General features: G+C 38.0%; 1 protein-coding gene across 1 annotated transcript in view; it reads left to right on the top strand.

Annotated features, from left to right (window-relative positions):
* Positions 1-373: 373 nt before the first annotated feature.
* The window catches only part of LOC145994235 (putative protein phosphatase CG10417), a 41,311-nt gene continuing 24,891 nt past the window's right edge, over positions 374-16,793 (top strand). Inside the window, exons 1-2 of the mRNA XM_083130336.1 lie at positions 374-743; positions 6,144-6,408. Coding sequence (XP_082986462.1) covers positions 633-743; positions 6,144-6,408 — 376 coding nt within the window. The 5' untranslated portion in view covers positions 374-632. The remainder of the gene's footprint in view (positions 744-6,143; positions 6,409-16,793) is intronic.

Genomic DNA, 16,793 nt, shown 5'->3' with positions numbered 1-16,793 from the left:
TGTGTAGTGGCGGCGATTGAGTTCCAAAACCAGGGGCCAAGATGCCAAAACTGGGGCAGGCAAAGACAGTATATTTCCCTTTGTATATAAGGTTTAGCATAGGGCAGGGCAAAAGTGGTGAAAAGTGGGGGCAACTGCCCCTCTCGCACCCCTTATCGCCGGCACTGGCGGTGTGGATATTTTCTGGACGGGCAGTCATATTGATATAATCTGAAATACCTTACAGAAAATCATATTTGGACTAGAGCAACCATGCTGATCGACCTACCTCCACAGACATCTCTGGGTTTGTAACGAATTCTAGTTGCTTCTATGTTGAATTGTTCGTTAATGACGGTGGGTTGCAGCATCATGTGGAAGAGCAACTCTTCCCCCTTCCCTCGTTTTCTTTGGTCCGTAATGGTGGAAATGGCGGGCCGCGAGTATGCTGTAACCACAGATAAACTTATACATTTACATGTGAATGTATAAATTTCTCTCTGCTGTAACCAGTGAGTTTGTAGCCCTACATAACGAGAGAAATTAGGCCATGGACACATGGGAACTAACTAATTTTTGTGATCACAGTTAATGTAAGGCATTCAGTGTAGTTAATTTGTGCAAAGAGTTCAGTGAAAAGAATTTTTTCCACCATGGGAGCTTATTTATCGAAACCTATAACGGATAAAGTATCAGCTGACGAAAGTGGAACTTATGTCAATTACGGCGCCAGTTCAATGCAAGGTTGGCGAGAATCTCAGGAGGTAAGCATCATGCAACGAATCGCAATGTCTACTTGAGATAGTGTACTAGCCTATTTTCACTGCATTTTTTTGAGTTCGAATTTGGACGATCCAACAGTTTCATAAGACATCATGGCGAAAACAAAAAACTAACAGCAACAACAAAATCGAATGTAGTGACCGATTTCAGTATGGGTATGAAATTGTAAAGGAAAAATGATTAATTTGCATCATTGCAATGATTAATAGAAGTAAAGTATTGTTCATTGTTGTGAAAATTGTGTGCAAATAAGATGTCATAGCGTGCAGTCCTAAAAATGGATGAAGTTCATAAACCGATTTTCCCTTAGTTCTCGTGACGTGGTCAATTGTTGTGAGGAGTATACAAGAATCTTGCGTACTCATTTTAAACCACGTGTAGAAATCCCGGCAGTTTATTTTGTTACATATACCCCGTGAGGTTCCATCAGTTGCAGGTCATTTATTTCAAACCGCTAGACTTGTGAGAGGTATCAGCCTTGTACTTAAAACAGGGTGATTATCTTTACCAGGTTATGAACCTAACTTTTGTTCTGGGTCTCATAATTCGTCACACTGTGTGGATTCTTTTTTATGTATAAAACACACATTTTCTTGTAAGAGTACTTTTCGCATTTCTTGTTAGATTATACAGTTAGGTTCCATGTCTAAAGAAAATAATCGGAAATTTCCATAGTGTGTAGATGACATTAGTTTAGCTAAATGCTGTATGTAGTATGAACACTGATACACTTAATTTGATACTAATTTACAATGCTTCGGACACATTTCTTCATTTTTACACAAGAAACGGTAAAAATTTACTATCCTTCGGACACCTCTAATTTTTTTGTTTCGCTAATTTTTAACATTCGTACTTACGTATCTGCTTCGCGGAACATTCCTGAAGGTGTATCAACGTTGTTTTGATGAAATTTGATCTATGTTTCCTAACAGAACTAACCTAACCACGTGCCAATGGTTCGTGGGGCTAGCGCCAATAGTTCGCAATTATTTCCAATATCTAGATCCTGATACTAACACAACACCAAATTTTAACTGTTTCCTAACCTAACAGAACTAACCTATCCACGTGCCAATGGTTCGTGGGGCTAGCTATTCTCCGTCGGAGAATTAATTTTCAACGAACAACATGAATTTCAGCTATGAAACATTCCCACATCACACAAAACACCTTCCCGATTTTCGACAATGCTACAGGAACTTATTACGGTAAGTAGTTTCTTCTGTAAAAATAAATAAAAGTGTCCGAAGGATAGTAAACAAGTACCGTTCCGTAGTGGAAATTCATGTTCTTTGTTGTAAACTAATTCTACGACGGACAATAGCCTTTGGTGCGTATATCATCACGGGTCGTGATTGTGTTTTGTTCATGTTCATTGGGGGTATAGTGTTTCGAACTGTCTGTGTTTGCAACGAAAGTTAGAAACATGACGTGTCGTGGGTGGGTGTGGAAGATGCAGTGGATTTTTTAATTTAATTGAACACAGGATCGTTAAGGAAGGAAAGGAATGTCGAAAGTGTGGCAGTGATTGTAAGCTACTCGTTAGAAGGAATGGGCTGTTGGTATATGCCTAGTATGACGTGTCGTGGATGCGTGGTGAAATTCGGTAAGTTTTCCGTATCCTGGAAACTGATTTCTTCAAATTTAAAAGTTTGGGGCCAGGTGACTCCGGCAAACTTCTTGCACACAAGAATAAAATACAGAACACTGCGTTTAACTGACACGCCGCAGTTTCCTAAGTGTACAACGTTGCACTGTCATTGGCTGGTCGTCAAGGACACACTCTCAGTAGCTCCGCTCGACATCGCTTCTAAAAATGTGTGTCGTATAATAAAAGCATTGCCTTGGGGACTTTTGGCAATGGACAATAAGTAGCTATGCAGTATTGGTATTCCGCGAAATCTCATTGCTTCCGTTAAGCAGAAAACAGTGGCATCATGTTTGTTGTATTGCCAACCTTCAAAATAATAAGTTTCTAAACTTGAAAGAAAAAGTTAAGAAATACTATGTGTTCCGTTAAGATTTTTCTCTTAGAAAATATTTAGTGGTTGTGCAACACTGCAACAATTTCTGTATCTATTTCCAAATCTGTTGTATCAATCATATGTAGGTGAAGGCTTGACTGGCCTGAATTTGTCTCCTAATGTGTGTGTCATTTGAAATGACGATGGCAAAATTCAAGTGTAGCCCAAGTTCCAATTGTTTAATTCTGAACTAATCATAGTACTCACTTTTTTAAATTCTTCTATTTCTGACTTCAGTGTTTAATGATTACTTGCTGCATGTTTTCTGAATGATTTTTCCCTTCTGTATACTCCAATATGATTAGAAAATGTAACTTTCCTGGCGATGTTATTCGAACAAATGTTCTTGGGTTACCAGCCAGGCTAAATCGGCGTAGATTCAATTTCAAGCCCATGCAACCTGGGAGCACTTGTTTGATCCAATACAATTGTTTGGAAATGGAGGGGCCTTTCAGGTGGCATCTTGGTAGCGTTGTCGCCTTGTAATCAAGGGGTCCTGGGTTCGATACCCGCTGGAGGCACATAGTGATTTGGATCCCACTTTAAACTGTAGGTCCAACCTGATTAGCCTTACTGTGCATAAAGTGGACTTAAAACACAAACTCAACTCAACATAATGGTTTGGAAACTGCCATTAATTTACTGTCGTCTTGGAGTGAATGGGTGTTTCATTGGGAAGTTAGGTATAGTGCTAGTCTTGAATGTATCACCAGTTCGGCATCTTTGACACAACCCCAGAGGAAGCTGACCGGAACCGTATAATTGTAAAAAATAATGTTAACAACTAAATTTATGTAAGTGGTGTTACGTTGCTAAAATGCTTTTTGGATGTTTTTTTTGTAAGATCTATAGATACTTTATATGTATATTTCTGACGATTGTAATACATGTGATGTTCTCACATGCTTCTACAATAAAAATTATTATTATTATTATTATCATAATTTAATGCCCATCATCTCATTGGTGACTAATTGAAGTACATGGATATTCAGGTCGTGAAAGTTTCTCTGTATTAATATACTATTTACCTCGCAGATGGGAGAGTTCTTGTCGTGAATGTTGAAGTTAATGCATATGTACGAGAGGCATTTTAAAATTATGCTAAAAGCTGTTTCATCCCAACACACTAGGATCATTATTTTTTAGTGGAAATTTTAATTAATTTTTCTTGTACGATTGCAATGACAATTTGCAGTGTCATGGTACCAAGTGCTGCCTGACATGTCTCTCTAAAGAACCATGTTTAGTTTGTTTTTTTAACTTAGAGTAATCGAATGTGGCGTTTGTTTCGGTGGTATTATTGGATACTAAGGGTGTGGGGAAGCCTCGTAAGCCTAGTTTCGTCATAAAGACTGTAGAATCATGACTATTTTTAGTGGAATGTAACAAAAACATTCCTATCGCATGTTGATTGTCTATTTTAGTAAAGTACAGCTTAAGTAACAAACAAAGCACAAACATTTTCTACCTTTTAGTGAACAGAAATAAAAAAAAAAAATACTTTGAAAGGTATGAAATGAAAATAATGGTGAGTACAATATCCATTTAAATTTCTCTATATACTTTTTGTTTGATTATGAAGCCGGCATACTCATTAATTTTGGCCTCTTAATCACGTATCTGCAGTTAAAATTTGGCGGTCACGTCTAGAAATTGCAAAATAAGTCGAAAAAAGTTGGTCCGTGAACGGAGTAAACACCCTTGATTTATGAAGAAAATTATTTTTTGCAATGATTAGCGTTTCAAAACTATGTTTATGATGACCCTTAATTTTAACTTTAATTTAGGCACGGTGGCTACGTCGGTAACGCATCTGACTATCATGCTAAAGGTCCCAGGTTCGATTCCCGGCCGATTCAAATCCGGGAACTTTTCTAACGTTGGAAGCGGCCCCAGCACCCACCCAGCATCGAATGACATGGGTACCTGGGGGGTAAAGGTGGTCAGGGGCATGATGCTGATCACATCACCCCCACTCACGACCGGATCAAGAAAGTGTGGGGCATTACCCCCACACCCTCTATACGCCTTCATGGCATGGTGCTATGCACAGGGGAGCACTTTACCCTTTTTTTACCTTAATTTTAACTATGCTTGCCTAACCTAACCTAACCTTACCGTGAATGGTTCGTGGGGCAAATATGTTTTCCACCTTTACAAGATGCCATTTTCTCATATGCAAATCAACTCTCACACTTATTGCACAACACTTGAGCAACGTTGGTAGCAAGACCGTTGTGCGGAAAGTAAGACATCTTCATATCATTTCCAGGTTAGTGTATGGAGAATCATAGCGGTAATTGACAAGGTAATTTTGCAATTTCTAGACGTGACTGCCAATTTTTAACTGCAGTTTCGTGATTACGAGGCCAAAATTAGTGAGTATGCTGAATTTGAAAGCAATTGGAGATACTTCCGGTATTGTAAATTCATACCTAAATTTTATTACGTTAGTGCGACCACTAAATAGTAACAGCCAAAAGAGTAAAGAGCACCCACCTAACCCACTCGTGTAAGCACATAGCAACAAGTTGGATTGATTAGATTTGGTTTATTTTACTTCGCTTTTCTGCCACTTGTAGGCAATCGCAAAGGTGAGGATGAGTTATGTGATGAAATGGATAAAGGGACACGCGCCAGGAATGCACAGGCCGAGGAACAGGTTGGAAAAATAATTTTGCACAAACAGTGTGTCTGCCAGTCAAGAAAGTCGTGAAAGAGTAAAAAAATCAAGAAAAAGTCCAGCAATTATACTTTTGGTCAAAAATTTTATCTATCACAAATATTGGTTGATTTATTTAGTTTAATTTACTTTGCTTTTCAGCCCCTTTTGGCTAATCGTGAAGATGAGGATGAATGGTGGTAAGATGAAATGAACGAAGGGACAATCACAAACATGCCACAGCCTCACTAGTCTGCAAAATGCATTTCAGGGTGCAGGTATATGGAATTTAACAGTAAATTTTACATTCATTAATAGATAAAACAAGTCTAATTCTCTTGTTAAAGTACAGCTTCAGTTTCATCTTAACTGTTCTTTTTGGTGCGGATCTTCATTAAATAATAATAAAGATACTCTTTATTGCCAATTTCTGACTTTACCTAAGTAGGGGTCAACTAAATAAAGATTAAGAATAATGAAAGAAGGACCCAGAAAAAGTCATGGTTTTTGGTAGACACCCTGACGAAGATATGGTAAGTAATCATATAACTTATTCAGATGTACGTGTATAGAATTTGGCTCACGGAGAAAACTGTGATATCAGAATTACACAATCTGAACATGAGCCATTAAATCTGTGATCCTGATTGCATTGCAGAAGGATTTCATTTCTTCTATTTTCTTTCTAGGATGCTCACAACAGCATTATAAACTATGATAAGGAGACCTGTTTCTTCGCTGTATATGACGGACATGGAGGTCATGAAGTGGCAGCATATTGTGCCGAGAATTTGCCAGAATACATCAAGGATGTAGAGGCCTACAAGAAAGGCAACCTTTCTCAGGCACTGATGGATGCGTTCCTTGGCTTCGATGCTACCTTAGCAACAGAAGAGGTCATGGATGTATTGAAGCAGATCGCCAAAAGTGGAGATGACCAACTGTCTGGCACAGGTAAAGGCTACGTGTTAATTATGTACCATATCATTGCAAATTCTAATGTTCCTATTACTACTGAGTGGATGCCAATGTAGCAGTATTGGTTGGATTTTATTTAGCAATACCAGCCAATACTTTTCTGGCATTTCCCGTTCACGGGAATTTTATTGGAAAGCCCCTTGCACGTGAGTGTAATGAGTAGTAAAATGCTCTTCAGCAATGCACACGCACTGCTCTAATGAACGTGCCATGCTGAATCAATTAAAAAAAAAAAAACAGGCACAGTGAGTGAGCGAAGATAATTCAATGTAACCAGGGGCAGTCTAGGATTCTCTCAAGAGTCTAATTTTGGCACAAAATCTTGATTTACAATTTTTCACGAAAAATTTGTAGCCAATACTTAGACACATGTTGCATGCGACTGTTGGCAATATTTCGACCAGCTAGTGTTGCCATATACGGAGATATGTTCCAAAAATGACACTTTTTACTCAACCCATAAAATCGCCAGTCAAAAGTTCATCAAATGTTGCACATGCCCAATATTTGTCGCAAATGATAGACTGACATGACATCAGTCATCAAATGTCTAAATATGACCCTTCGATCATTTTTTCTTACTCAGAAGTTCATTTATGGATAAAAAATTGAATGCTGCTTTCTGTCAGTTATTAATTTATATAATTTTTTGTATGGAGTGAACTGAATTTTAAGCATTGAAAAATATCTCAATGGATGAGGCTTTATAATGCAGAAAACCTGGTGTAAGTATCTCTTACGGTTTTCATGATATACATTTCCAAAGTTTGGGTTGTGCAACTTTCGAAACACTGTATAAGATGCTGAGCATCACGGTATTCAAAACATCACTAAATTGTGTGAGAAAGCAGGAAATGGGGTGTTGGGGGGCAAAGGGTAAGAAATTGTTTCTCTGACACTATGGAATGTTCACAACGTTGATAAAAGAAAAAAAAATAATTTGCTAACTTACGCTCTACTGTAATTTAAATTTATAATCATCAATTTTTCGTACATATTACAGCAAAAGATCACAGTCGCCAGGCTGAAATTTTTAGTCGCCATGTTGACCTGGTGACCGGGATTTTTTCGAGCTCTGGGCATCATGCTTTGGCCTCTGGCAAAAGGTTCACAGGTTCGAGTCCCCTGACGGAAGCATAACAACTTTTCTTCTGAGATTTCAGCCTGTGTATGGGACCGGTGGCCACCCACCATCCTTGATAAAATTGGGGAGCTATGAATGAGTAGCGTAACTCGGTCATGAAAACCTACAACAAAGACTAGGAGTTCGTCGTGCTCGCCGCACATCATCTTGTGACTGGTTGGATGATCTCCCACCTTTGGAGATGAGAGTGACGCCAGCAGTCTGTAAGCAAAGCATGGGCCTCAAGGGCTGCTGCACTACGGGTTATGTTATAATTATCCTGGAAGTTATGCAAAATTTGAAGTATCCGTTGATTTTGTTCCAATGTATTTTATGATTACATAACAGGTATTATTTTTTTGTATTCTGATGTATTTTTTTTAATATCTTCAAGCAAACACTGATAAATTGATGCTTATAATTATAAAATATTAAAATGCTGGCGAAGAAGACAGAGATTCACAAGAAATGTTATGTTTTTAGTGATTATTTTTATTTCAATAAATTTTGCTTTGGTCAGCATTTTAATGTTTTATTAACATGAAAACCAGGCTCAACAGTGTTATAAAGATAGAGAAACATTCGTTCATTAATATTAATATTTTCAACTTTTAATTTTCACAATTTTCAACAAAGTATCAGTTCAGAGTGGTATCAGCTTAGAATTAGTTCCTATATATGTGTGAACAACACTATGTTGTGACATTAAACAAACTTTCATATCAAATAAGTAAGGTCTGTGTGGCATGTCACGTGATTCGATTGTGAATCGTATTTGATTCTGCATATTCAAAATCAAGTGGTACTCAACAGGTGAAGAACTTGCCACGGTATAGTGTTCTTACTAGAGTTGTAAAAAAAGCCAGCTTTTTTGAATGGTTGTTATTTTTTCTATAAAGCAGTCTTTTTTAGGGGGAAAAACTGAAATTTTGACTTTTTGGCTTTTTACCTATTACACCTAACTTATTTCGCTTAAAATTACTGTTATTAGTTTACAGTTTTGTAATGACATATTTTACATCAAGATAAATAATTTTACATGATGTAGCAGCCAAGAGACAGATATTGGCCATTGGTTCTTGTTACTAATTTGTTTTTGCCTTACATGTATGTGTGTTACCAATGGCATAGTGGTAATGCTGTTGTCTTGCAATCGAGGAGTAGTTGGGTTCAATCCCAGCGGAGACATATTGCATAGTAGTTCAGATACAATTTTAAAACTAAACATGTACTCCTGATGAGCATATCTGACCATGAAATGAACTTAAAACAAGCATTTACATGTTTGTCTCTCAATTTAAATGTTGTCATAAAATATGAAAATATTTACTGTTTTGGGACAATTGAAAATCTTTACTGTTCACAACATATATGCAGAAGTATAGGTATTGCATGAATGTGTGTATATATCCTGTTTAACGGAGCTTTGAGATCGAAGTGACAGGTAACAAGCAACACATGACTCTTGGAAACGAACCCTTAGAAGTAAATGCAACTTTTTGAACTGAAGCAACAAAGCTGCAAGTGTTGCTTGTCACTTGTCCGGGATGGTTTTCTCAGGGAATTTTCAGACTGAAGCAACAAGTGACATGTGTCACTTGGAATGAGACCCTCGGTAATTCATTCAACCATTTGAACCAAAGCTACACGTGCCACTTGCGTGTTGCTCTCAATGGCGTTCATTGTGCCGCTTTGGTCTTGTTTCTGCATGCGTAGTGAATGCTTGCTTGAAGGGACACATGTTGATTGTCACTTCAATGTGACCTCCCCCTCCCTCCCCCCCCCCCTCATTGCTTCAGTCTGAATGTTTGTATACTTAACATGATTGTTTGCTACTTCAGAAATTAAGATTTAATATAGCCTGTGAATCACAAGAGGACAAATTGCATGTAATGCTGTTTGAAAAAGGCCGGCTTTTTGATAGAAGGTTGCTTTTATAATTATGAATGGGGTGGCATAAAGTAATGCTGTTGCCTTGTAATAATGAAAGGGTCTGAGGTTCAATCCTCAGTGGAGGCAGAATCTTATTTGCTTCTGCTTCAGTTTTAGTGCCAGTATTTCTCAACCACCGGGATGTAAAAGGTCCTTCGAACTCAGGAGTTGACAACTAATTTAAATATAATTTTATATTTGACAGCAATTCTATACATAATTGAACTATGTATTACTGTTTATGATTATGCCATAGTTTATATATTAATATTAATTAAAGGTGCATATTAATTTACATATAAAATTTAAAAGATTAGAAATGTATGTTTGAGTGAAATTGTTGAGATCAGGGCATCGGCTTGTAAGAAATAAATTTACTGGAGTGAGGCCTCACAAAGGTTGAGAGCCACTGCACCAAGCAGCCAAAATACATCACAGCTTGCTCCATGACCAGGCTTAGCGGCCATTTAACCAAATTATACATGATGTACTGAAGAGCCAGAATACAAATATATTTTACTGAACACAAAATTTAATGTAAAGAGATTTGATACTAGATTCTCTAAAAGTAGAGCAGTATTTTCTTTTTTGCTTCATGTATGTTTAATAAGCCAACTGAAATATGAAGATAACACTTGGAAAGAACTGACCATTCCAAAAAGGCAGCTTTTCTTAAAATGCTGTTTTGTCTAGCTATGAATTTTATATTGTAAGTGATATTTTATATTTAGAAATGAGTGCCTATTTTACAGTAGGGAGATAAACTAAAGCCATGGAACAGGAAAAATACTGCCAACTCCTGTATTTTCATTGCTTTGAGACACTTTTAGGAAGGAATACTGAAATAAGCCCAACCAAAAGACGCAGGAAAAAAAAGGTTTTTTTACATTTTTTTTTCCTTCCTGACCACTTCCAACTTAAGTCCTTACCCCATTTCTCTTCTTGCGAAAACCACAACGTGTGCGATGGTTGAGAGTTGAAAGCGTTCTCACATCTTTTCTCCCTTCTCGTCTATTAGCAGCTAGCCCCTTTCTGGGTATGGTCACTACATCGACCAGCAGCATGTATGTGGAGGAGGGATGAAGACAAGAAGATTAAAAAAGAAAGGGACTGAACCGAATCTTTTGCAACTCTCGAAAAATGCTCAAGGGAGAACGTCCACCTGCGCCAACCTCTCCCTGTCCTGCTTTAGGTTCAGGGGTGGGAGTGGCAATAAGCTTGGCAACTCCGAACTAGCCCTTCTTTGTTGGTGTACACCACCCCTAAATTTATGACTGGTTTTTCTCTTGGATTGTTAAAACAAAGGGCATTATACCTTGGCGAATGTAATACCTAGTCTTGAGATAAATACTGTCACAACTTTTGAGGGTGGCTGTACCTCCGACCGTAAAAGCGTGCACATGCCGGAGCTGTGAGTTGAGCTGCAGAAGTGGAAAGTTGTGTGTTTGAAGTGTTGAAGATGGAATGGGGCGAGTACTAGAATTGTGAGAGATTCGTTTACTGCACAATCCAGCGCTTCATTGAGACGAGCTGTGAAAGATCCCTCCAGGCAAGGCAGACTGCGCACAGTACATACTCCAGAATTGGTAAAATCAGTGGCGGCACGTGGGCGCAGAAATCCGGTAAGGAAGCAGTCAGTGATGGCTCGAGAGCTAAACATCTCAAAAATGTCTGTCTCGCACGTTAAGCATTGAGCTGGGACTCCATGCTTACAAACATCGCAAAGGACACCTTCTGACAAGTGAATTGAAGGGCCAGAGGCTCCTAAAATCAAAGCTCTTACTGCAGCATTACGCAGCAAGTGGACATCGTCGCATTCTTTTCACAGATGAAAAGATTTTCAGTGTTGAGGAGACTTTCAATGCCCAAAATGACAAAGTGTATGCCAAATCTGCTAGAGAAGCTGCTGAAAAAGCTCCAAGGGTCCAGAGGGGTCATCATCCTTCATCAGTCATGGGGTGTTGGGGTGTCAGCTATGAGGGCACAACGGACCTCCATTTCTGTGAAAAAGGGGTCAAAACATCAACCAAAGTGTACCAGAAGACAGTGCTTGAGAGAGTAGTCAAGAATCTCAACGACACCCTCTTCCATGGGCAGAACTGTAGCTTCCAGCATAATTCAGCCCCAGCACATAAGACCTGAACAGCAGTGTCTGAAGGCAAATGTTCCAGACTTCATTTCCACTTCATATTGGCCTTCTGCAAGTCCAGACCTAAAAACTTTGGACTACAAATTGTGGTCCAAGCTGCAGGAGATGGCTTGCAAGAAGAGACATCCCAATATTGAAAGTTTAAAGCGGTCTCTTCTGAAGGCTGTTGCTGATTTTCCAGCCAATGTGTTGCATAATTCAATTGATGAGTGGCCACATAGACTTAAGGACTGTGTGCATGCTAAGGGTTGCCATTTTGAATAATGATTTGTGATTTTGATTTGTCATGCATCCATTTCAGTAATGTTATTAGGATATTGAAATATATTTCAACATTTTATGTTAATTTGCTTAAAATGTTGTGACGGTATTTATGGTAAGACTAGGTAATAAGTAGAGGCACATATTTTTGGTAAATAAAAAAGCAAAATTTTGGTACAAAAACTGAGTCAATTTCGGGTTCAAAGGCGGTAAATAAAATACAATATCGGTGTTATAGCGGTGAAAAATTGGATGAAAAGTGGTATATAAAAATACATTTTGTTTTAAAACTGTGAATATAATCCTAAATTTGATTTAAAAACTACTTATTCCACATAATTAACATTTCACTTCTAATAGCACAATTATGTAGTTATCAAGTTTATTTCTGTGTAAAGGGGTCCATTTTTTCTTTTCCAATATCAACAGCAGAATTAATCAATTTTCCGTGAATTGCATAACTCTCAGGATAATTCAGACCTCAGAAGGTGTCGCATCGGTGAATAAAACCTAAATTTCGTGTTTAAGAGTTTATTTCACTTTTTGCAGTTCATTTCGCATTATTTCGTGACAAAACATGGGCACAAAATGCATCTCACACCTTTCAAAAACATGAAAAATTAACACTACAATGTGTTTTTTCAAATTTCGTTTTTTCGTCAAAAACGAAATATGCATGCCCCTAGTAATAAGTGAATTTTAATTATCTTGCTGCATAGGTGCAAAAGTTGCCTTAACACATTTCCCTATTTCCATGTTCACAAAATTTTCCAAGCATCTCTTTACATTTTACATCAAGGATTTCTTAATGAAATGTTTCCAGTACAGAGCATTTGTGTATAAGACGATCTTTATTTTCTTGGGAAATTGTAATAATTGCATTTCCCTTGAAAAATACACAACTAAGTACTGGGCCAAAGCCCAGCAGTCGAGAAACCCTGTCTTAGTGCATGGTGGCCGTAAACTGAGGCAGAAACTGAAATAGATGGCCAGCTTAAAATGGGACCTGAACCACTGCACTTCCATTGGGGATTGAACCTGGAACCCCTTGGTTACAAAGTGGCATCATTATTTTATGCCATCAGGGAAGCTCATTCCTTTATTTTATTTGATCAAAAATTTGGTTATTTTCCAACAACAGTATCTCGATTATTAGTTAGTTTGGGCCCTAATCTCTCTTGTAGTAGCATACTGATCTTAAATATTAAGTGGGTTATATATGCATGTAGTTCTGCATACATGTTATGAATAATATAGAGTTTTTAATTGTCCTGAAACATATAATAGTTTAATATTAACATTTGCTTCATTTTTTGTGACATCAAAGGCACAAACATGTGAAAGTTCATTTTATGCTCAGAAGGTCTAATCAGGACTGGGCCTGTAGTTTTGGAATGGAATCCGAATCTCTATGCAATGTCTCCACTGAGGATCAAACCTGGTACCGATTGATTAGAAGACAACCACCATGCCATTGGGTAGGCGCATACACAAACTCACATATGACAAAAACAAATTAGTAATATTTCTTGCATGTACGTTTTGCTTGCAGTGTATAATTATTTTTCTTGTAGTCTACGGTTGTTACAAGCATAAAAACACTTATTTTTGTTGTGATGTTTCAGGAGAACACACAGTCCCTCTATCACACATTTATTTTTAGTTTGATTAAAGTTAATACCCAATGTAAGATTTACTAAGGTGTACGAGTAGTCATGTAACCAAGCTTTTGAATGTAACTTTTGTGGAAAAAGTGATGCGAGACATGAATCTTACATTGGGTATTAACTTTAATAAAACTAAAAATAAATGTGTGATGGAGGGACTGTGTGTTCTCCTGAAACATCACAACAAAAATAAGTGTTTTTATGCTTGTAACAATCGTAGACTACAAGAAAAATAACGAATTAGTAATTACATGGTGTCAAAAAAATCACTTAACTAAGATTTTGAATGTAACTTTTGTGCAAAAAGCGATACACACTGAATGTTAGATTGGGTATTAATTTTTTTCGTGAACATGGATAAAAGGCACGTGTGGAGTCGCTTGCAAGAATTTTCAATGTGCATCGATGGTCTCTGTGGGTATAAATAAACAACCATAGATACACATCAAAAATTAGTGACTCTAGGCTGTCTTAAGTACTTTCTGCACATATATTATGTAATAAATGTGTCATTAGTTAATATAAATCGCGAAATATCTTTGAAACATGATGGCATGAGCATATATTTATTTCTGTGCATAATTATGTAATAAATGTGTCATTACTTAATATAAGTCGCGAAATATCTTCAAAACATGAGGGCATGTGTGTATATTTCAAGCACGCAGAAAAGAAAAGAATCAAAGGTAAAAGTAAACGACAGGCCCCTTTTGAATTTAATGACGAGTTATTGTTTTTGGTTGCTTCCTTTGCAGTATATCTGTTTCTATAAGACACCCGCACTTCAATTTTATACCACTAAAAAGAGCATGATTTGTTATTGGTGATATATACAGTGGAGTGCATTGTCTGCTGCTATTACTCTGTTTGGTTTCAATTTATGAATCACTTCACTAAACCAGGATTCAAATCTTGGTCGGTCAATTTCTTGGATCTAATCACCCTTCCCTCACTTTGCACGGTACAGTAAACATGAGTCTTCAACAGGGTTTGAAAGATTCCGGTTGCCATGGCGACTAAAAATTTCAGCCTGGCGACTTATCTTTTGCTGTAATATGTACGAAATTTTGATGATTCGAAGTTCAAATTGCAGTACAGCGTAAGTTAGCAATTTTTTTTTTAATCAACGTTGTGAACATTCCATAGAGTCCGTAACAATTTCTTACCCTTTGTCCCCCAACACCCCATTTCCTGCTTTCTCAAATAATTTAGTGATGTTTTGAATACCGTGATGCTTAGCATCTTCTACAGTGTGTTTCAAAAGTTGCACAACAAAAACTTTGGAAATGTATATCATGAAAACCGTAAGATATATTTTCACCAGGTTTTCTGCATTATAAAGCCTCATCCATTGAGATATTTCTGAGTGCTTAAAATTATCAGTTCACTCCGTACAGAAAATTATATACATTAATAACTGACGGAAAGCAGCATTCAATTTTTTCCAGAAATGAACTTCTGAGTAAGAAATTATCGAAGGGTCATCAATAGACATTTGATGACTGATACCATGTCAGTCTGTCATTTGCGACCAATATTGGTCATATGCAACATTTGATGAACTTTTAGCTGGCGATTTTATGGGTTGAGTGAAAAGTGCTATTTTGGGGACAAATCTCTGTATATGGCAACACTAGCAGGTCAAAATATTGCCAACAGTCGCATGCAACATATGTGCAAGTGTTGGCTATACATTTACGTGAAAAATTGTAAATCAAGATTTTGTGCTGAAATTGGACCCTTGAGGGAATCCTAGGCTGCCCCTGGTTACATTGAATTATCTTTGCTCACTTTCGCCGCTACTGTGCCTGTTTTTTTAATTGATTCAGCACGGCCGCGGTGGCTCAGTCGGTAACGCGTCTGACTACCATGCTACAGGTCCCGGGTTCGATCCCCGGCCGGTTCAAATCCGGGAACTTTTCTAACGATGGAAGCGGCCCCGGCGCCCACCCAGCGTCGAATAACATGGGTACCTGGGGGAAACCCTGGGGGGTAAAGGCGGTCAGGGGCGTGATGCTGATCACATCACCCCACTCACGACCGGATCAAGAAAGTGTGGGGCGTTACCCCCACACCCCCTATACGCCTTCATGGCGTGGTGCTAAGCACAGGGGAGCACTTTACCTTTTTTTTTTTTTTACCTTTTATGGCATATTAATTGGCATTGCTAAAGAGTATTTTACTACTCATTCTTACACTCATGTGCAAGAGGTTTTCCAATACAATGCCCTGCTTCTGCTGTACCTCACAAAGCAACTGTTGTTTTACAACCAGTCGAACACCAACAAATGATCCCACAAATTGTTTAAGAGTTGGTATTTAATGTTGAAAATCAGTTCTCAGATGTTTTCAGCAAATTAACAATGTTTTTAAAATAATGTAATTACTTTTATTTAGATAAATGCTAACATAAATTTATGAACCCAGTGATTGCCTACAGGATTAGTTTAGTGCAAAAAACCCAGTGTAAATATATCTTACGATTTTCATGATATACATTTTCAAAGTTTGGATCACGTAACTTTTGAAACATACTGTAGTATGCACAATTGCTAGTAGGTGGTTTCCTGGCACCTGATTTTCAGAGCTGGCACCTATCTTTGAAGAAAATTTTACGAGCACTGGTCTTCAAGAAAGCCTTTATTGCCACCAGTGGGTGAAACAGTAAGCCTGCCCTCCCCCTTTCCCGTTGGTTGCTTCAGCCCAGGCGGTGGTTTTGCACGGTGATTCAATGTACGTTGATGCACATCTCGTCCAAATTATAAACATGTTTCTTCTCAGGGCGATATCTTTTAATACTGAGGAGATTCTTTTGTCGTCAAACTACAAACAATCATTTCCTCCTAAACTCAAACCGCAAATCATTCAACACCCGAGCCACACTTTGTGCTCACATTGACGGCAAATCACCTCATGCTGTTTTATTTTGGTCTTGTTGCCGTAAGGAGGAATATGCATTTAAAACAACTTGCTTGACTTTGCAGCGGTGAAGAGCTTTTCCCTTCGAATGATGCCCAAAATAGCACTCTGGCAAAACTGCTTGCTGAACAAGAGATTTCAATTCAGCCATTCTCGCCGCTGCATAGCACGATTAGCAATGAATCACGATAAACATAGGGTTAAAATAGCGGGATGTGCAAGACTGATATCACTGATTCCACGCACTCTGCAACATATTCAGTTGCGCTCGATTCGCTCTTCAGCTTGAGTGACTCTTCCGCTCAATAGA

This window comes from Lepisma saccharinum, chromosome 1 (assembly GCF_977018435.1).
Source record: "Lepisma saccharinum chromosome 1, izLepSacc3.1, whole genome shotgun sequence".
Lineage (NCBI taxonomy): Eukaryota > Metazoa > Arthropoda > Insecta > Zygentoma > Lepismatidae > Lepisma > Lepisma saccharinum.
The sequence above is the reverse complement of the archived record's forward strand: the minus strand, read 5'-3'. Positions and strand labels throughout refer to the sequence as shown.